Source organism: Coloeus monedula (assembly GCF_965178545.1).
Source record: "Coloeus monedula genome assembly, chromosome: 20".
Lineage (NCBI taxonomy): Eukaryota > Metazoa > Chordata > Aves > Passeriformes > Corvidae > Coloeus > Coloeus monedula.
Genome location: NC_138800.1, coordinates 8,906,340 through 8,928,469, shown reverse-complemented (window position 1 = coordinate 8,928,469; position 22,130 = coordinate 8,906,340). Strand labels below are relative to the sequence as shown.

The window sequence follows — 22,130 nt, the reverse complement described above, 5'->3', positions numbered from 1 at the left end:
AAGTGGGTTGAAGCTGATTTTGCAGCAGGATTTAGGTGTTGCAACCCAGAAAGTCACAGTGCTGGTTTTTGATGCTTTGGTCCATGAGGAGAGACCTGGGGCTCCTCTCCCCTGTGTTTTGGGGCAGCTCCAGCTCCAGGTGTGGATGATCCCACATTTCCTGGCATCCTTAAGCCAGTCGGTGCTATAAAGTGTATTTTTAAGGTGCTATAAAGCTGAATCAGGACCTCCTGGGGAAGTGGAAAGTGAGAAACACCCGCTTGGACCATCCTGGGATTGGGCCACAGTGCTGTGGAAACTGGAATGGTTCTTTCTAGATCCAAGGAAATCAGCCTGTTGGGTGAGGCAGGGATTTGGGGTGTCGTGGTTTGGACTTCCACCAAAATGTCTCCTTCTTCCCTCTCTCTGTACCAGGTGACTCCTGGTGGAATGGTCCATCCCAAATGACATTAGAGGTTTCATTGCATCATAAATCAGAACAAAACACGTCCTTGCCATCAGTGCTTCAAAACAGGGTTTATTGAAGGAAGAAAAGAAAAAATTGACTATACAAAGCCAGTTCTTGTCCTTCCAGCTTAGAGCTCACTGTGATTCATGAATTAACAGTATGAATTATCAGACTTTCCTCTTAACTGTGATTTATTTTGCATTATTTTGGGTTGGTGCACCCACTTTCGTCTTTTTTCTGGTTTTGTGGGAAGAAAAGTAAGAGTAAGAAAATTTGCCTTTTAATTTATCCCCATTAGGGTGATGCCCTACAGGCACACCCTGCTAGTCACCTTTAGTGATTGCTGCAGCAGGAGGTCAGTGCTGTTGTCAAGTGCTAAAATGCTGTTGTCACTCAAGGCAGTCAAAGACCTTGTGTGACTCTTTTTTTCAGGAGTTCTTGCTTGTTCCTGAGAGCTTTGCTGTCAGCCAGGAACGGCTGCCTGATTCCTCTTTGCACTTGGAGTTGCTGTGGCCAGCATGGAGCTTGGGGAAGGGTGAATTCCCTGCCCTTTGAGTACAGGCTGTGCTGAGGATGAGAGGGAGATGAGTTAAATGACCGAAAGCCTTAGGCTGGGACGTGCCAGCTGCAATCATTTTTTCACTCCATCATCTCACCTTGCGACGTCGCTCTGCCTTATCCAGCCACCAGATGCCTGATGGATAACACAAGTGACAAGGGCAAAACCTCCTCGGTGGATGCAGAGGAAAACTTCAGGGGCTGCTGGCTCCTGCCCAGCTGTGTCTTTCCTGGCTGCAGTGAAATCCCTGCCTTGGATGGGGTTTGGGAGGAGATCAGACCTTGGTGCTGTGAGTTCCCGAGTGCTCTGGCCCCGCTCCAGCAGCACACTTAAGCACACACTTAACTTTCAGCATATATATACTCCCATTGAAGTCACTGGGGCTGTTTGCATGCTTAAAAGTAAGTATATGCTTAAGCTGGCTCAGAACCAGAGATTTCAGTGCTTTGTAGGTCCAGTCGTTGCTGGAGCTCAGAAAATTTGCTCGTGCAACTTGGCACATGCTTTTAATGAATTCAGAATCGGGCCAAAAAAATTTATCTTCCCTGACTTGGAAAGCTTACAAGGAAACAAGTTTAAGGTTTTGTTGAGTTTTTATTACTTTCTAAACATAAAATTTCACGTTTCTCTGTAGTCCTTAAAGAAACACATTTTTCTAGTGTTCTTGGGGGGATGTAGAGACTTGGAGCAATTTCCAAAATGCTCGGAGCTGATGGAGTAGTACCTGCGAGGTGCTGCCTGGCCAGGGCAGGATGTGGTGGCTCTGGAGGTCCCATCCATGTTTTCACACCTTGTAGGAAGATGTGGGGTTGCACTGGGTTGTTGTCAGGTAGAAGATTTCATTGTGGTCACCTCGGTTAGTTACTTGAACCTCGATGTTCCGGCTCTTCCGTGGTGTAAACAATAAAATTCTCTGTATCAGCCCTGAAAACGCATTTTGCCTCAGTCCTTTAGGTGTGTTTTGTAGCTTCTCCTCCATTCCCTGATCTTTGTCACTCAGTTAAGAAGCTGCTGAGTTTCCAAGCCAGTTCCTCATGTTAATGGTGCTGTATCCTGGTGGCAGCTGCTCAGCTGCCCCAAACACAAACATTTCCATCACTCTGGTTTAACACTTGAATCCATCTCGTGCTGGTTGTGAAATATGTTGAAATACTGAGGGGAAGTTGTGATTCCAGCAGGCCCTGCTCATACTATTGGGTATAACCCTAATAAATTGAATGGTAACTCAGTGAGATTTGCTACAGAAGTGTCAGAAGGTTCATCATTAGGAAGAAGATCTTCCCTGTGAGGGTAGGGAGGCCCTGGCACAGGCTGCCCAGAGAATCTGTGGCTGCCCCATCCCTGGAAATGTCCTAGGCAAGGTTGGACGGGGCTTGGAGCAACCTGGGATCGTGGAAAGTGTCCCTGACAATGACTGGATGGAATAGGATGGTCTTGAAGGTCCCTTCCAACCCAAACCATTCTGGAATCCTATACCTTGTGCTGCAGGAGCTGGTTACCCACTGCCACCCATGTGCTGGGCACAAACCAGCAGGAAAAGTCACCCTGTGACCAATTCCCAAACACCCAGCTAGTGCCTGGTGTTTGCAAGTGAGATTTCTTTATCCCAAATCCAAGTGGTGATTAGACAGTAGCTTGGAACTAGCGTGCACATTATCTCATACTGAGGTAAGACAAATAAATTACAACTTGGAAGCCCTGAGTGGGATCAGTGATCCACCTTAGGAAAATATTTTGGTTTCTGTTTATAAGTCAGATGGGTTGTGAAATGTTTCATCTGGGAAAGGTGATATGAGAACAGAGAAATATTTGCTCTTATAATGCAAAAAATATTCCAGTTTCTCTCTTAACGGGTTGTTAGTGATATAAACCAAATTCTGTGTTTCCAGAGCCTCGGTGCTCAGCTGCTTCCCCACAGATGCTCTGCCCTAAGCTCTCTCCTGACTGACAAGACACTGCCCATTATCTCCCCTTGTTTGTGGACATTTCTCAGCCTGCAAATTACTTAAAAAGAAGAAATTACCCCAAGCCCAGCAGAATTCTGTGTCTGTGGCGGACTGGGCGTGCTGTGTGGAGGATGCTGAGGATACTGGGGCAGGATTTGGGCACTGAGCCACATCCCTCCCTGCTGTGCAGCTCCAGCCAGCTGGGACTGGGATGGGGAAGCTTTCACCCCTCCTTTGCAGCAGGTTTCAAATCCAGTATCCCCAATACTCAGCTGCAGATGAGCTGTACCCACAATGAACTTGGCTTTTCCACACTCTCTGTTGTTATTACACAAGAAGGAGTCTCCTGTTACAATTTGAGTGATATATTAGGACATAGCACAGTTCCAATGTTTTTTCAACACGAAGATTTTTTTTAATTCAAATGAAACAATCAGAATTAAATTCCTTGGCTCACACAGTCACCACTAAGTCTCAAGCAAGATGACAAATCCACACTTGTGTCTCGAAGTGTAACATAAGATCTCGGTTATCCTGAAAACCCTGATGAGCTGTCAGATCTTTCCTTACTTGTGGGTAAATATGAGCCTTTTCTAATCCATTATGGGTCCTTTGTACATGTGTATATAGATATGCATTTGCACATGCCACGAGATTGATAATAAGCAAGATAAATCTGTTTTCTTAAGGGAAATAATCTATTATTCCAGCCCCTGCAGTGGAATTGGCATATTTCTACCTCGTTAAGACAGGGTACGCCTGCAAACCTCTTCCCAAGAGTTCAGAAATGACTTGGCACATAAAGAAATAAGGATCATTATGTGGTGTCACAGAAATACCAGATGTATCCTTCCTGCATCTCACACAGCGTTTTCCTCACCGAAGCCAACACGAAAGGCTTCAGCATCCTAAAATCACCACTTTTATTCGGAGGAGAAGTCAAACAAAATAAAGACTCATCTAAAAAAGCCTCCACTGAGATTTAATGGAATTCATTGTGTGTTTAAATTTCCTAGGCATTGTTGAAAATCTCAATAATCATCTTATTGTAAGCTTAGCTAAGTCGTAGATCTTCAGAGAGTGGGAAATTTTACTAGGAGAAAAAAAAAACGTTACTGGATTTTCTAATTTTAAGCAGGACTGAGAATTATAAGTATGTGAATACCACAAGAAAACATTTCCAACCTTGCAAAAACTAAGAAGTGCTGAAGATCTTTTGCGAATCCTTTTTTAATGAAATTTCCAGACCTGGAGGTTGAAAGAACATCAGGTGAAGTTTTTCTGCTGTGCAGATTCGTACCTGGTAACGCACCCCCAGCCCAGCTTGTGCGGAGCCCTGGGTTCTTCAGGACACTCTGCTTTATGCCAGGATTAAATATAAAGAAATGTTAATCTCTAAGGGGGCTTGGGGCTGGCTGTAGCATTCCTGATTTTTTCCAGGCGTTCTGATTCTCTGAAGCGTTAAAATATGCACGAATCTTGCTGTTCAACGGGGGGGGGGGGGGGGGGGGGGGGGTTAAAGTTTTTTCTTGGAAATTAATTTTATTACAAAGGGATATTTTGTTTTCAAAATCATAATAGCATCCAGTTATACTGTAGATTCCATCTCTTTTTGCTTTTGGGCAGCTAAATAAAGGGCAGCCAGTGTTGGAAAAATACGCTCAGCTGATTTTTCAGTGCGCTGTGCTCCTCAGGCTGTGGATGAGCTGCATCTTCTCTGTGGCTGCAACCTGTGGCAGCACCCACCTGTGCCCACTTGTGCCCCAGCCCCTGTGTTGTTCTTTCAGACAAGCTGACAATGCCTCATGCTTCTGGTACTGCAAAACCACGGCATGAATCATAAATTTCCCCGTTGACACCGAGCGCGCGTTTTGTTGCGTTTTCTCTTTTGAAGTCCTGCTTTGGATGGCTGTCACATCCTGCCTCCAGTTTTTAAACCATCTCGTGTCCTTCCACTAACCTCCATGCCTTGGGGAAGCCAGGAGCTTGGCAAGGGCTGGAGGAGCTCCTGGCAGTGCTGGGGGGGGGCAGGCTTTGAGGGGCTCCATTCAGCTTTTGGGGTCGTGGGGCTGCGGCAGCGCCGGGCCCCTCGTTCGGTGGCCAGGTGTGCTGCCAGCAGGGATCTGCAGTTGGATGGCATCTGACAGGCTCTGGGAGCATTCAAGGCAAAGGCAGGGTTTAATAAATACACTTAATCATTTATGTTTTGACCTTAGCCCAGACTCGTACTCAGACACAGAAAGCGGAGAGTTGGAAACGCACTTTGTCAAGGCTCCTTTGGCAAAGCAGGGCAGCCCCGCTCTGAGGAAAGGCAGATCCTTCAGAAAGGAGAGTAAAAGGTCAGGACTAATCCGAAAGGACAAGCAGTGTATGTCTGTGTGTATATTGGGTTTCACATATGAAATCCAGTCATGATAAATCTGATGGCTTTAGAAACATCTACTTTGATTAATGAAAACATAGTTCCCATAGACCATGGGTTTCATACTTCAAAGTTCCCCTGGATTTAGGACCTTAGGTTTTGCTTATTCATATAACATGCAGGAAACTATTTTTAAATGAGTAAGGGAGTTTAAAAAAAAGAATTTAAAAGGCAAATGTTTCAACATCGGTGGTACAGATAGGCTGTATAATAAGGAGCAAAATTAACAAACAACACACATTTTATTATGCATTTTACAATAATGTTTACATTCTTTTCTCTATATTTGTTTTTCCTTGAAAAGATTTATGTATTTATAAAAATATCTCGCTGCTCCAGCTCTGAAAATTGCAGCCTTGCTCACATTTGAAAGCCTTCAAGGATGGCCCTGATGGCTGGGTATGCTCCTGATCTTCCCAAATGCTTCTCCTGAGCCCCTGGTTACCCCCTTGTGCAGGAGTGGAGGAGATGGAGTTTTTCGGGATGTGGGGAGCAGCAGGAGGGTGGGATGGTCACTAAGGACCTGCACCATGATCCTGGACATTGCCATCATTGCCTGGGCCACTGTCCTGAGTTTGTGGCCATGTGGGACATGGGCAGTGGTTGGGCAACCTCCTTCCCAACCATCCATGGAGCTGTTGGGCATGGGGGCTCCCGAGGCCCCTCTGCTCCTCCCGTCAGCTTCACTTCTGCTCCAAACTCATTTAGAAATCCTGACAGAGGAATAAACAGCAGTTTTGTTTGCAAGTCTGTGGTGCTGAGGAGGGACAAGCAACCTCTCAGCCTCACTTAGCCAAGAGTTCAAAGGGATTTGGAAGTGTTGGTTGCCTGTGGGACTGGGTACCCCGGCCGAAGGCTCCATTAATTAAATGCACTCACAGGATACAGAGCTGGTGAGTAATGTCCTGTTTATAGGAGAACTGTGAGTGATTCTGGGAAAAAAAGAAACTCTGTGGGAGGGAAGATGACAGGGAGCAGAGTCATTCCAAAGGCTGTGGCTCCTGCCATGGTTTCCAAAGGCAATAATTAACACTCACACCTTGGTGTAACTGCGTTCTGTCCCATGCAAGCTGGTGTGCCATGGGAGAGCGGGCTGGCAGCGTGTGAGCCATGCACAGGAGGGGATCAGCAGCACGTGCCATGAGCACAGACATGCCAGATCCAGGGCAGGTCAGGGGGATATTGCTTCTCCACACTCAAGTAAGGAATTTGCCCGGATTCCCCTTCAAATGTTCAGAGCGGCCGCTTTGTGGCATTCCTGCTGGAATCACAAAGTTATGGCTTGCAGGGGAGTTGGCAGAGCCTGTAGGAAAGTTCAACCTTTAATGTTTAAATGGGGTATGTTACAGTTTGACTCACTGCTTTGGGCGAGGAGTTTCCATGTGCTGGCTCCTCGCACGCCTGTGGGGTTCTCACTCCTGGCCGAGGAGTTTCTGGGCAGCTCCCTGTGGTCACCAGCATGTCCAGTGCCAGGAGGGTCAGGACTCCCTTCAGAGTCCACTCCTGCTTCTGAAAAGGCCAGGAGGAGCAGGAGAGGTGATGGGCAACCATTCTGTCCCTCTTGGTTGCACCTCAGGGTCCACCATCACGTGGGGTCAAGTCCCATCCCATTGATCAGGATGCATCTTTTACCAACTAAAATTGCCAGGTCGTTTCTCCTCCTCTTCACTCTGTTGTTTTTGCTCACACGTATGTTGCAATATGCAAGGTGAGGCTCAAAACTGTCAAGCTCTTTAATAGAACCATTACTGTATTTTTGGACAACGTTCTCTCTTTGATTTACTGTTCCTTAGAAGACAGGAAATGGAGCTACTTGATTTCATATTTTAAACAAAGCCGTCCAGAGGTTTAATGAAAAAAATTTCCCCTGGCTTTCGAATTAAAGAGCTATGGTGAAAGATTCAGCTTAGCTATTTTGACTTAGAAAAATAACACACTCAAAGCATTGAAACATTTTGTAAAAATACTTTTTACTACTAGATTTTTTTTTCAGAGAAGAAAAGAAGTTTCTCTGGTTTTCTCACTCTTGGTTGGTGGGGCTGTGAAATGAAAGGACATTTCCAAGGTTTAGGGTGTTGGTTTTTTTCCTTTCTTCTCTAGAATTTATTTTGCTTTTATATTAAAAGCCTTGAAACAATTGCAATGCTGAACACAAATCCTGTGTGTCTAAGGAAGGTAATTTGTTGTGAGTAATGATAGAAGCCTTTGCCATTAATAAAATGCAAGAAATGCTAAGCAGAAAGATGGGGACCTGATTCTGCTCCATCAGCAGCGGCAAGAGAAAAGGGTGTTGCTCCTTGGGAGGCAAATGTCTGTGGAAAGAGAGAAGTCAGAGATTGTTTTCAGGCAAAAACTGAAGTTTGAATAGAAAAATTCTGTGTGTGGAGCAGAATTAGCTCAGAGCATTTGGGGCTGGAATTGCAAAACAAAGCATTTTTGACCTATATGGTCAAGCCATGGGTCTTGCTCTTTCCTTTTGGGTTGATGTGGAGTTCTGGGATGATGCTTGGACATCACACAGGGGAGGCTGGTGGTCTTCATTCCCACCCAGTTTCATCTTCAATAAATAAAGGAGAAGTGAGTGCTCTGCTGGCTTGAAAGCATGGTGCAATAGGATGAAATATTGACACAGTTTTAAGTCAATAAGATTTTTTTTTTCAGTGATTTAATGAAATTTCACCAGGATTTCACTAGTAATTGCTTGACTCACATAATGGGTCCTTTGCTCACTCTTGAGTTGTTCCTAAATGAATTGCTCCTTTTAGGTGGAACCTGTTCCCCAGCCAAAGCTGTATCCGGGCCGGGGGGACAGGGGGAAGTCTGGGCTTCACACGTCAGGGGCTGATATTGGTGGCTGTCAGTAGGGTTTCAGCAGGCTGTCAGCCTGCCTCCCCTCAGCCCTCAGTAATCCCTGGAATCAGCAGGAGCTTTCTCAGCCCTTTGGTTCTGTGGTTACGTTCTGGCTTTGGCGATTCTGAGAGCAGGACGCTCCACCGAGGTTTATTTGTAAACTCCTCGCTGGCCGGCGATGGGGAATTTGATACCTTATCAAGTGAGATACTGGGATTGAAAAGGGGAGAGCCAGGCAGCCAGGAGGAGAGATTACAATATAATAAATAGCAGAGATAGGGTGAGCTGCTATCAGTGGAAGTTTAATGCCATTAGCCCTTGCACCATTGGGAATGATGTACATAGGGAATGATGTAGGCAGGGCAGAGCAGCCAAAGGCTCCTGGGAGCAACCAGTCCATTCCCATGTCACACACTCCAGAGTCACCTTCCAAGGTGTAAAAATACCCAGAACTTAATTCTACCTTGAAAAAATGATTTCATTATTTTATTCTGATATGTGTGCTGTCTGCTGATGCGCTGGCGAGACCAACAGAAAGGTCCATGACAATTAATCTTGTTTTTCCTGAAATAGTTTTGTTTTGCATCAGAGAGGGACAGAGCCAGGGATTTACAGGAGGAGAGGATTTGCCTGCTCAAGCAAGGTCCCCTTTTCTAGCCCCATGTCCTGAATAACCTCAGTCACACTCTGCGTGTTCAGCTTTACCTGGAACGCACTTTGTCAGTGTCTGTGTTGAAGTAAGGGGGAATTTGTGGGTTCCACGGCAGCACAGAGCAGATGACGGTGCAAGGACCTCCTCTGCCTGTTACAGGCAGTGATCACCCACGGGCTACAGCGGTGGCTGCTGAATCCCAGCTGGATGTCTGGATATCAATGGTCTTGCCAGATGTGCGCTGCTACCACGGAGAAGGAGTGAAAAGGGAGGAAAGATAAAACTACAGCTTCCCCAGCCCTACAGTTTTTTTACAAGCAAGTTTTCAGTGCAGTTAATCCCTCTAACCTGCATTTGCATTAACACTTGCAGCCTCACACGTTGCTGCTAAGAAGTTTTGGCAGCTCCTGGCCCTGATTGCAGAGGTAACGCTGCACTTGTCTCCTTTGCTCTCACTCAAGTATCTCAGGAGCCAGAGCCCGGCGCTCCATGAAGTTTCTCCCTGTACACACAAGCAGGCATCTTGGCAGAGCTTCAAAAGCCATTTGCCTTATTATTCATATGTCTGCTTATAGGAGCAGAAATGCTCCCATTTCTCACTTTTGGAATAAGGGCTGACACCAGAAAAGAAGAGAGTTCTCATCTCTGGCGCAGCCCTGCAAACCTGTGGGAGCTCATCATGTCCCTGCTGCTTCCCTGAGGTTTGGGAAGCAGGTTTAAAAGTCCCCCTGATCATTCTCAGGGTATATTAAGAGCTCTGTCAAAAACACCTGAAGTCTGTGGGGTCTCAGGGTTGCATGAAACTGTAGACGGATGACTTGGGGGAAAAAAAAGCTTCAAAAAAACCCCCAGATTTTGCTTTTCCTCTTGCCTTTAGGAGAGCTGACATCATGAAAATGTTGTAGAGATTTAAACATCATCGAAATTACTTTGCCTCCTCCCTGCATTTTCTCAAACAAGCTTCAAGAACCCTCGCTTTAAAACAAATTAGTGGACTGGAGCAACCTTATAAATCCAAAGAGCCATTAAAAGTTGAAATATTTGGTCATTCCTCCTCTCGGTTTAAACTGGGATTCATCCAGAGTTCAAGTGCATGTATCACACAAGAGCCACGGTCCCATTTTGTAGAGGTCCATTTTAGTGTTGATGGTTTTCTAGTGCCAGGAATCCACTCCGCAGCCAGGCTGAGGAGATAAATCAACGCCGTGCGCGCCGATGAAATTCAGGAGCCAGAAGTCACCATTGCAGCCCATATAAATCCCTGAATGCCAGCCCTGGTGCTTTTGTCCGTGCCATTAGAGTTCAGAATTATCTGCCCCTCTTTGCTGATGTATGGATTAACTGGCTGGCCGAGTGTTTACGAACGGTTATCACCCGGTACTTTGGACGTTATCAGAGGAAGGGCCGCCTGCCGCGGGGCTTGGTCTCTCACCCTTTCTATTACCACCTGTCAGTGGCAGGGAGTGTGCTGTGAAGCTGTACAGTCACAGACTACAAGTGTAGATAGTTTCTGACGGCTGATCAAAGGGGAAAACCAAAGGCCTGATAACAAGGACGTGTTTCATGTACTTTTAACTTTGAGAAACATTGGCATTTGCATTTTTTCCCCTCGGTAGGCTGGCAGAAACCAGGCACAATAAACGCTGCATATTCAGTTACCTAATAGTGGAGTAAATGGTATGTGCTTGAAGCAACAAAGCATAACTGTAATCTTGTTCCAAGTGGGAATGATTTAAGTAAGCCTTCGCAGAAGACTTGCTGTATAATAAAGGAGAATAATTTTAATTTGTACTTTGAAGTGATCCTGAATTCAGAATCTAATCTTTGCATTCGGCAGAACATCATACCCTGCTGTGAATGAGGTAATAACTGCAAGTCAAGGAATTATTTGAAGTATCTTTTGGAGGTACGTGCACTCCCTCACAGGAGCCAGAGTCTTCAGTAGGAACTGCTGGTGAAAGAGTCTCTGTTAGAGCACATTTGACCTAAAATTTCCCAGTGCAGGAGCACAGAAAACCCACAGATATCCCAGACTGAGGGAAGGGATCCATTTGTTCCTTTGTCAGACATGAGGCAGCCCTGCCACGCTCTGCACTTCTCTGCTCCAGAGCAAGAAAGGGATTTTAGCTAAAGTTTCTTCCCATTAGCAAAGACAAAATAACTTGGTTGTTTCCGTTGTCCAGGATGAGGAGGGGAAAGAAGGATTTCAGCAGCAGCCCAGTGAAAGACTAACCAACTTTAAAAATAATTTCTACTTGTCTAACATAAAAATAAATGTATGCCATTCACATTTGTGTTGTTGCGCTGCTTTCCTGACTCTCACCAGTGTGAGACCAGAATTGGGTCTGTATTTTAATTTAACCATTTTTCTTACAGCTGCTTGGTCAAAGCTGGTCCATACTTTGGGTTCTGCTGTGCTGTGCTGGTAACACAAACGTTTTAACTCCTGTGCTTAAAATCAGCTTTTCAGGCACCCAAAATGCACCACACGTGGAAGGAGGTTGGTGCCAGGGTGTCCCACACGTGTCCCTTTTGTCTGTTGAAGGTGCCTTCGACCGGAGCGTGACCTTGCTGGAGGTGTGTGGGAGCTGGCCCGAGAACTTCGGTCTGCGCCACATGTCCTCCATGGAGCACGGCGAGGAGGGGCTGCGCGAGCGCCTGGCCGACGCCATGTGCGAATCCCCCAGCAGGGACATGGTGGGATCAGGAACAGGTACAAAGAAGAGGTGTGATCAGAGATCACGTACATCTCACCCAATGGTGATTTTTTTTTTGGTTTTTTTTTTTTAGTTTCGCCTTTCCTTTTTCTCTGTACGCTCCTCTCTCTCTCTGATTAATTTACTTTTGAGGGGATCTCAGTGGGATGGAAGCGGTAGATCGCATGGATACGGTCTGAGATGTTGGCACACGAAGCTTCCTTATCTTATAGCTGGGACAAGGGCTCTCCTTCCTCCCCTCCTGCCAGCTCAGGAGCATCCTTGTGCAGATTGCTGCCCTTGCCCACCCTGCTCCAAACAATGCCATAATCACACGTATCCTCATTTTGTGTCCTGAATAGAGCCACTGTGAAGCGCTGGTTCTGTAATCCAAATTAATCCATCTTCATCAGTGTCCATTATATTGATAAATTGTATCATCTGTTTAAGTAAATGGAATGGCACATCAGAGATTAGGCTGTCAGAAGGGGCCCCGTGGTAGGAGATGCTCAGAAACTAAAGTGCGGTTACTGCAGGTTTATTGTCTCCATTAATTTCCACTTGTTCCAAAAAACACCTCCAGTAAAAACTCCTCATAGTGATGGTGGCTCCTAACATCAGCTGCCAACTCACTTGTCACTCTCCTGGCAGCTTGCCTGGGAAGACAAAAGAGGAGAAACCAGCAGAAAGGTGTGGGAATGCCAACCTATGGATCTTTCAGGAAGTGCGGGAGCTGTCTCTTCCTTTTGCTCTTGCCCTCATGTATCACTGAGGATCTTGTGCTGCTCTGAGCTCTCCCTATTCCTCAAGAAGTCTCTCCCATCAGGGCTCATCCTGCTTTGCAGGTGGGTCACTGTGGAGCAGGTAGCAAACTGCAGCAGTTTCCCACAGCCTGGAGGAGAAGGATGCAGAGGAGCAGGATTTTAGCCCTTGTCTGTAGGTACATGCAGCAGTAACCGGGCTGAGTAGTGCAGAAGCACCTTCATAACCCAGCTGGTCACCTTCTCAACTGTCCTCCCTCTGATTTCCATCGAGAGAGAGATGAAATCAAAGGATGGGTTGAGATTTGGTGTTAACAGAAGGAGTTGGCTGAACACTAAGTGTGGGTCTGCTGCAGATCTGGTGCAAATCCTCACCAGCTTTTTGCCTTGGACAAGACCCTTCACATGTCCGTGACTCCAGAGCTCCATCAGTGCAGTGAGGATAGAGATGCCTCACATTGCTGCTGTGGACTTCAATCAGCTCATGTCTGTAAAGGGCTGGGAAGGTAGAAAAAGCAGGCTGTGAAAATAGAGAAAGGCACATATTTCATCACTTACTGACCCATGCTGTGATCAGTGTGAACTTTGGGAGGGTATCCACTGCTGATAATGGGTCAGCACCCCTCAGGCTGTGTATGGAAGGGGAAAGGTGAGTGGAATACCTCCTCTGAAAGCTGAAGCCTTCTAGATGTGCCAGGTTAGGGTGACTGACTGCCCTGGAGACTTGACAGTGTATTATATTGTAATTACATTATATTGTATATATTATATTATATTGTAAACCAAGAACTTTGTCAGAGACAGAGCTCTGTATTTCCCTTCCATTTTCACCAAATCCAGCTGATGGCAGCGAGTGCCAACTTCTTTGGCATAAGATGAGGCTTGCAGTACTGCAGGTGTAAAGACAGAAAGGAGCTGTTTATAGAGATGCCATCACTGAGTTAATATTCATCCAAAGAGATTTCTCCCAGCTCTTGCTCCAGACCCATAAATCTCCCTAATGAGTGTAAGATAGATGCCATCTCAGAGCAGCGATTGTACGCAGCAATAATGAGTAACATGAGCACTGACCCAACTCACCCCATCCCACCACCCTCCTCTCCCTGTCATTAACACTCTGTGTTTCCCTGCCTGTCGTGGGATTCTCTCCACCACTAACACCCTTTATTCTCAGGATTTGGGCATGTGGTGACTCAGAGCAGCAGAGAAAACCCGGTGATAAGACAGTGAACTCCCGTGCCCTTTCCACTTCCATCCCCTAACAGCTCTTGAGCTGTTCCTCTTTACCAGACAGACAGAAGAAGTTCTCTGCTGCTCAGATGTACCTGGAGAGCTGCTCTTGCTGAGGGAGTGGACTGGAGCTGGCTGCCAGCACCATTCCTCAGGCTGGGGAGCACAGGGAAGGGCTCACATCTGTCTGCTGCTTAACAAATGGGCAGAGATAAGTGTGGAGCTGCATTACCCTCACTTCAAAAAAGAGGTGTCTTTGTTGGCTCATAACAAGTAGGAGGGTTTTCACTTCCCCCAAACCACTTACATTATAACCAAGCTCGGCTGACCTGAATTATCTTTGAAAAAACTCAGTTTTCTTCCTTGGGTTCTCTGCTGCCCACTCCCCACAGTGAAATGACAGCAAAGAGTTCAGCAGAAAAGGGCACTGGAGGTTTGTTTGTTGGTAGCTGATTTCTATCTTGCTGCTGCTTTCAAAATCAGTGTTTATGTTTCTACATTGGACTCAAAATTGTGGAATTTATAATCCTTCTAATAATCCTAAAATAACTATTTTAATTTATTTATGCCTTTATGTTACTCATGCTTTAATCCCTGTTTGTGCTCCTTGGATTCTCTTCAGTCCTTAAATAGATTTTGCAGAGATTTAACAAAACTTGAAAAGTCTTTCTCAAACTTCAGCACAAATTAATGAACATTTCTAACTGGGAATGTGAAGATTTGTGCATGTGCAGGGCTGGGATCCAATGTGTGGACAAAAACTGGGCGGTAGAGTGGACAGTGAGACTTTGTCAAGTGCTCAACTGGTCCTGACATGCACTTAATGGCAAGAGATAAATAGATTCTTTTAATGCCTTAACTGTTAGGGCATAGCTGACACGTAGGTTTATATAGAAATCAGGGCTGATAGGCTGCAGTGGTGTGGAGGAAGTGTGTGCTCGTGGTGCACAGACCACTTTGGGGAGCTGATATTCCCAGAATCTTCGTTTTGTACCTGTCTCATTGCCTTGCAAAGCAGGGATGGCGACACTAACCCTGGCTCTGGCTACTGGCAGAGGCAGAAAATGACCCAGAGATTGGTCATACCACAAACATCAAACTGGAGGGTGCTAAAAACATGAGGAACAATCTGGCACTCGCAGGAAAGGGGGATTAGATGAGGCTTTTCCACCTCTGACTCCGACTGGGTGCCAAGGGCTGTCGGACAGTGGGTGGGAGAAGAACCAGGTCTGGAAAGTGACCCCCCCAAAAATCTCCTTTCCTTGTGACCTAAGTGATAACTCCAGTCATCCAGCTAGTTGGCTTGATTGGGAAACCAGCTTTTCCCCTTGTTATCCAATTATTCAGACGACCCATGTCTATCTCAAGCGGAGTCTGCTGTACATAAGCTGTCAGCCCAGATACACATTTAATTCCAAGGAAGGCGTAAATTGGCAAAGATGCAAAAAGATGCTTTTGCTGTTTCAGTTTCTGTCAAACTCTCACTGAAAAGAAGAAATTATGAAAGTCTAGACACAAATGTTAGTGGTCAGTGCCCTCTTTTGCTTGCAAAGCTTTGTTTTCAAGCAGCTACAATATTTACATTTGCAGTGCAGTTCCTAAGTGTGTGCTGGAGCTTCATATTGCATTCCCCCCACAAAAAACCACCCTAGGACTGTGATTTATGAAACTCTGCTTCAGACAAATATCTCTGAAAGGATTCCACTCAAACTGGACAGGAGGAAATTGCCAGCCTAGGCTAGAAATCTTTCCCTCCAAAGATACTGTAATTAGTAAATCCTCTGATTCACCTATTCCTTTAGCAAATACGTTTTTTTAAGCTTTCCAATATATTTTGATCACTTCTAGGCTTAATATTTAAAATCAGTCTATAATAGGGGAGCAAGCCATTACAGCTTGAGCAACAGGATGGTTTTGGAAATGCATCTTTCTTCCAAAACTCCTGCAAACCTCCGAGTCTGTCAGCTCTCGCCTGTGGGAAGCCCGTGGCACAGTGAGGTGCACCTCTGGCCCTTGGAGGAAACCATCTGGATTCCTTCCAAATTTCATGAACAAACTCAGAATGCACTGAAGGAAGCTCATATGTTGAAGCAAACTCTTTAACCTGATTAATGGGATGTAAGTAAGTGGAGCTAATTAGACGTGCTGTTAGGGGATGGCCGGGAGGAAACCCTGCACTGGGGCTCCAGGCACTTTGGATCCTGGTCCCCAGCCAAAGCTGTGTGGTTACACCAGCCCGAGCCTAACTTGGGTCTGGACACCTTTGAGCTTTGCAGAGGGATGGTTTTGAAATCTTCCTGTGAAATTTGGGGGTTGGAGAAGGGAAGTCACACATTTCCTGGCATGCCTGGCTGAGGTGGGAAGCGGAGGGAGGAGGGCAAGCCAGTGGCTCTATGCAAGTACCATCCTTCCTGGGGTTTTTTCCAGAGGAGAAAATATGCATACTCACAAGCTGTGTTCAAAGATCAGCAGCCACCTGGACACAGATGTAGCTGTACATTCAGTTTCAGGAATAGGATTAGCCCTTTATTGAGTCAGAGCTTTCAGTGGTACCTTCCCCTCCCTCTCTCCTTCCCTCCCTCCCTTCTTTCATTTCTTCCTTTCTTCCTCTTCCTTTTAATTTTTCCAAGGCAATTTTCTCCTTCTCTCTCCTCAGTTGGTTTTCATCCTAACTCAGACATGGGCTACAGGAACACAGAGCAAATGATTTTTCCCCTGAAGAGCATTTCTGCCAGGAGATTTCTGCATAGGTTCAGTGCAAAACCAGCTTGGGCGGCAAACCCACTGGTGGATCAAATGACATCGATGCTAAAAGCAGCCTTTGAACTTTCAGAATCTTCATCCCAGGATCAGAGATTAAATTACCCCCTGCAATAAGTCTGAGAGCTCAGTGCAGTTCTTCCTACAAAAGGTTTATTTGGATGGGCCTGGTTGAAAAGAAAGGAAAATTCAGGCTCTTCAGGAGCCACCATTTCTGAAGTGCTGGATAAGAGGAGCACTGGCCTTGCACACATTTTGGGATCTCAAGCACTTCAGTGTGGGTTTCTTGCTCTCTCCTGTCCAAGGGTCTCCCTGAGCAGCCCCATCCCACAGCCCTGGGCAGGCCCAACAAAGGCATTTTTAATTTCCCAGTAATTTCCCTTGTCTCCAAATCCAATCTTGCCACCAGCCCTGGGAGTTTTTACTGGAATTTCTTCCAGGTCATACATTATTTAAGGAGGAGGGGTGTGACTGCTGATACCATGAATATTTCTGGTGTGAATTCAGGTTCTTGCTGTTTGTAGAAAAATTGTAAAGGGAGCACTGCTGCCACAAGACAACTCTTGACTTTCTGCCATTTGATAACAACTTGATCAACTGCATTTGCTTTTTATCAATTGTGGTGTGGGGAGATTCCTTTTCTTTTTCTTCTTATTAAATCAAGGCATTTTTTTAAGAAATATTTTATTTTCGATACAGACACAGCCGGTGAAGTAGCAGTAAAAAACATCACCACAAAGAGGCACATGGCTTTGAAATGTTTTGGTATGTAACATAACTGTATTGTTATCAGGTCTTAACTTTTGCACAAAGAGTATTTTCCCTTGTTCTAAAAGCAAACCCTCTCTCATCTTTCCAAGAGCCACGTACCTAACGTGGCCATAGGGGGACACACCAAAAAATATCAAAGTGTCTCAAGTCATTTCACAAATAACATTGTTCTGTTGCTCTCCTTAAATGAACAAGAGTTTCTTTGATTTTTTTTTTTTTTTTAAGTCAAATTTAGGATTCTGCTGTTCGGAGCAGAGAGGTCACAAGGCCCTAATGTATTTAGCATTGACTGCCCTCTCTTGTAGTGCGTCTATTAGTCAGTAATTTGATTTGTACCTATTCATTTGCAGTCCCTGCAGGAGCTCTGAGCTGGCCCCAAGTATAATTGGTGCTGTCTCTATTTTTACATCATTAGATTAGCCCCGACTCCTGGCCACTTGTTGTCTGCGCTTGTCTGTCCATTTATACAACCTAATGTAACACAAAATTCATTACTGATCACATTACTTTCAACTCTGAAGCCAGCTTTGTGATAAACATTTTGTTAACCCTTCCCTGCCAGCGCACAGACCTGGAGGATAAATGCACTTTCCCTTGGCAGGAAAAATCAATATCATAATAAAACAAAGTGCAGTCACATTTCTGGATTTGTCATTCCTCCCAGAGAAAGAAATGGGGAGGAACATATAGGAGATGACTAAATGGTGTCTGCATCCAGGCATCTCACTCTGCTCGATATGAAATGAGCTCAGCAGTGTCCTTTCTACTGGAATATAAAGAAGTGACACGAGATAGGGCCAGCACTCAATTTAAAACTTAATTTCTTACTCATTGTTCTGCAAGTGTTTTAGCTCTTCTGGTCAGGCTGTAATCAGGTTATGACATTATTGGAACTGGACATTTTTCTTCCCATGCTTTGTCTCAAAAGCAGTGAACAGAGACACAGTTCCCTTTTTCCATGGAGATTGGTTGCTGTGTTGGGGTTTTTTTTTGTTTGCTTGGGGTTGTGGTTTTTCCTCCTAATGATTAAGCAAATTAACTGCAGCACTCCAGAATTTCACAGGAAAATTCAAAGCTCTGTCCTGTCTAGCTTGGCTTTGCTCACATTTGATTGTCTGCTGAGTCCCTCCTAAAGCATGAAGCTGTTTGCATCCCTGAGGGTTCTGCTGTTGATTCCAGGGGGAACAAGAGGAGAGCCATGGTAGGTATTGCAGCCAGGGCTGAGCATCCTCCCAGCTCTGCTTGCAGCATCCTGCCCAGAAGGCGATTCCTGCTACCCAAATATGTTTTGGTGCACGCAAAAGCTGTTGGGTTTTTAACAAGTTTTCTAAATTCATTTTCTGTTTGTACAGCTTGGCTTGGAAATCTGTTATTTTGGGTTTTCTAAATATTTAGAAATATTTCTCAGTGTTTATTAAATCTTCCCTTTAAAAGTCCGAGGCCTGAAGCCTGCCCCACACCGAGTGGTCCCACACTGGGAAGGGGGCAGGAGACAACAGGATTTTTCCATCTGTAATTCCTATAATTACCTTGTCATTCCTTTTAGGAGTCTTTCTATGGTGTTTTTGTGTAGGCTATGACTTATGGCAAGCATATCTCTCTCAGTAAGTATAAGAGCCCTCATCTCCCAGCATCTGAACCAGGACTGGTATTTTTACAGCTGTTTTGTGAGCCAAAACCTCTTGCAGCTGCTGAGGTGGTGGCAGAATAAAGACAAGACAGTTCCTGTCCCTCCTCCCAAGCCCAGCAGCCCCAGAGAGCCATTGAGTATTTGCTGATTTTTGGGATGTGCAGCACAGGCCGTCACAAAGCCCTCATAAACTGTGCATTGCCCTCTCCAGGGGAGATGGGGGAGGAGGCTGTGGGATGGAAACCCCTTTGTGCAATAAATTGTTAAGCAGTCAAACTGTTAAATGAACACTTATTAGAGGGGTAGGATGAAGTATGAGTCACCAAACAGCAAAATCCACATCAACACAGCAAAGCCTCTGCAGTAAATGGGAAGTCAAGAGCCAAAGCAATGCAAACGTTCCAGTGTGAGCCAACCCTCTGGTCCTGCAGCTTTCAGCCCTCTCAGCCTCTCTTCCAACACATGATCTGCTCCTGGTGCTTTGCACAGCAGGCACAGGTCCTTTGGGGAGTTCCAAAGTGCCACCTCTGCCAGCTCCAGGTCCTTCTCCCTTCGGATGTTGTATTGTTCCCTGTCATTGTGGTGTGGCCTGCAGCTGTGCCCTCACCTCCCAGCACCCCTGCACCTTTCTCTGACAGAATATCCCACAAAGAGTCACCTGATTTTCCCAGTAATCCTGCCTTGCTCTCCTTGGTGGAGTCTGAGAGGATCAGGCCTTGCTGGACAGTGATGGTGTTGGATTTTTGATGTTCATAGTGTGCCTCAGGGGTACGGTCGGGATGAAGGAGAGGGCCAGAGAAAAAGAGAAACAAACCCAAAGGGGATTTTGTCTGGGAGAGGATCTCAGTGATCAGTGGAGACTCCCTGGAGCGTCCCCATGGGATCAGCTCCACTGGCTGCCCCCAGAGGAAGGAGGGTTGTGGCCTGGTCCCTGGCAGTGCTGGGAATACTTAGTCCTCCTTGAAGTATATATCCTAATTTGTGGTATGAAAAGATTAGCTTTCCTTCCATTCCTAGCCTGTTGTCTCCCCACCATGGATAATACATAAAACAGTAGACTTTTATTCATTAACATTTATGGGAAAATGTTAATATTAAACTGTAAGTGAAAAGCCCCATCTTATTGAATTCTTCTGCTGTGTTATTGGGAGCCTAATTTCATTTTGCATTTAAATAAAAACCAGATGACGTTCAGGACGGTCAGGCAAGCATTCTGTAAGTGAGAATTTATCTTGCGATCTGGGTAAACAATGTCTCATCATTTAACAGTTATTATAAATAATGGGGTTTTAAGCACTTTGCTGGGAGTTCATATTGGCTCCACACGGGTTGCACGAAGGGAGAGAGAATTTCAGTGACATCTTCCAGGCATCCGGTGAGGAGGAATCATATCCTGAGCTCGCTTCTCAAGCTGCAGCAGTTTTCATCCTCCTCTAGTTATTATTGCTCAATATCGTGTGTACCATCCACTGACCAAAAAAATGAAGAGGAAGGAAAATGACAAATTGGTTGGAAGCGTTTTGAAGATGAAGAAACCCTGTTTGCAGCTTCCCCATGAAAGGAGAAAGGGTTCAGGGCCATGCAGAGGTTCATGCAGGTAGCTGAGCCTCCAAAAGGGAGATTCTTTCAGTAAAAATGGGGCTGTGTAAAAGTTGCGCATTCACAGAGAATGAAAAAGATGTTGAGGGAAAACATAAAGACAAAAAGATCATAAAGCAGCTGCTTTTTTCTGTGTTTCTGCTGGTGCCCTCTGAAATGACATCTGGTGGTTTTGTGCTTGGAAACGTGAGGTAATGTATAAAAAGAGTAAAAACTGCTAAAAAAAAAGGTAAATAGGTTTTCCCTCATTCCTGTTGCTTCTGTTCTGCTTTTCAGTGCTGTTCCTTCACTGAGGTAGCAGCACTTTGGTGCTCTCTGGCTTTGCTCCGTGTTCCTCAGACATCACCGAGAGCCTCGGAGATCCCTCCGAGGCGTTTCCCACCACAGGCAGGGAGCAGCTTCCCTTCAATCTGTCCTGCATCCTGGGGAAGGGGGAATTAGTTTTCTATGCAGACAGGGGGTGAATTTTAGTAGCAACTATGTGCTGTTGTGGAGAGATCCTGAATTTGGGAGCTCGTGAGGCTGGCTGGTGACATGTCACCTCCCTGAGTCCACCTCAGGACATGAACTGCTTGCTGCCTTTTTCTGTGTGACCCATTTTATCCCATTTTCCAAAAAGACCCCCGCAGCTAAAACACCATCTTCTTTTTTTATTTATTTATTTCTTTATTTATTTTGGATATTTATTTGTTATTCCCTTGGTCAGTGACTTTCTCAGTAACTGCCCAACACATGAACTTTGTGTTTACACCAAAATTTGATGGTGTTGTGAAAGACAAAGGGTCAGTATCACTTCTCTGACTCTTTCCAAAGATGTTTTTCTGGGAAGGCTGCAGGCAGGAAGGTGCTGGTGGGGTCAGCAGCCAGGACCTGCCCTGCTGCCTCTGATCCAGGAGCCAGAGGGGCTGGGGATGGAGAGCCCTGTTTGGGATGAGTGCCGTGGAAATGGTGGCAGTTTCCTAAAAAGATTCCAATGCCCTGTGTTGTGGAGGATGCTTGGATGCTGTGCTGGAATTCTCCACAGCATTCCCATGGATGGCATCTCCCATCTATTCCCACATGCCACAGCTATTCCCACTGGGTGCTCCCACCTTGTCAGGTGGAAATGGCATTTAGAAGCATAAATCAAGAGACAAATTAACCCTGCAGCCTCCTTCCCTCATCTGCAGCCATGGAGGCAGCAGTGGGAGGTGAATTGTGCAGGGACAGATCCCTAATCTGAAATTTGGGGGTGCTTTTTTGCCTCTACTAAGGGCTACTTTTATCCACACCCTTTGGTAAAAACTCTTTTGATAATATCATGCCAGGACTGTGTTGCCTTTTTGGTTTATCTTTTGGAAAGATGGCTAGTCACCCATCAAAATATGAGCAAAAGGTCTGCACAAGAGCACAACACGAGGAGCAGGTAGTGATGTGAACTTCACTGCCAGGTGCCCGTATCCAAGGCAGAATCTGTCCAGCCTGAGATGACTTAAATTGCCTTTTCTGGGGGATGTGACCAGAGGAATGCCTTGGTTTGCCATTAGGTCTTTCAGATTTCACACAGGGTTACCTTCCACCAGCTCCTCCACCAGCTGCAGCTCATCCACACGTTTGTGAGTGCAGCTACAAAGATGAAGTGTAAGAGAATCAGTGCTTAGAACAATTTTTAAAATACGACTTTCAAAAAGGAAAAATGTTGAATTTACTATTCCAGCTGCCTTCTGTATTCAGGAGCACAAATGTGAATTGCTGTGTTCAACAGCTCCATTAAGAAAGGGACGAATTAAGCTTTGAATGTCATTTTTATCAAGGCTCTTTCATATT

The 22,130-nt window shown here is 45.5% G+C and overlaps 1 protein-coding gene across 6 annotated transcripts in view; it reads left to right on the top strand.

The window, feature by feature from the left end:
• The window catches only part of BCAS3 (BCAS3 microtubule associated cell migration factor), a 300,156-nt gene that overhangs the window by 267,280 nt on the left and 10,746 nt on the right, over positions 1-22,130 (top strand). For 2 of the 6 annotated variants that reach the window (XM_082294442.1, XM_082294441.1), the window contains 2 exons: positions 11,423-11,590; positions 17,024-17,089. In XM_082294442.1, the coding sequence (XP_082150568.1) occupies positions 11,423-11,590; positions 17,024-17,089 (234 nt within the window). Of the gene's footprint in view, positions 1-11,422; positions 11,638-17,023; positions 17,090-22,130 lie in introns of all 6 variants that reach the window. The other 4 variants (XM_082294444.1, XM_082294443.1, XM_082294446.1 and 1 more) reach the window with 3 other exon arrangements.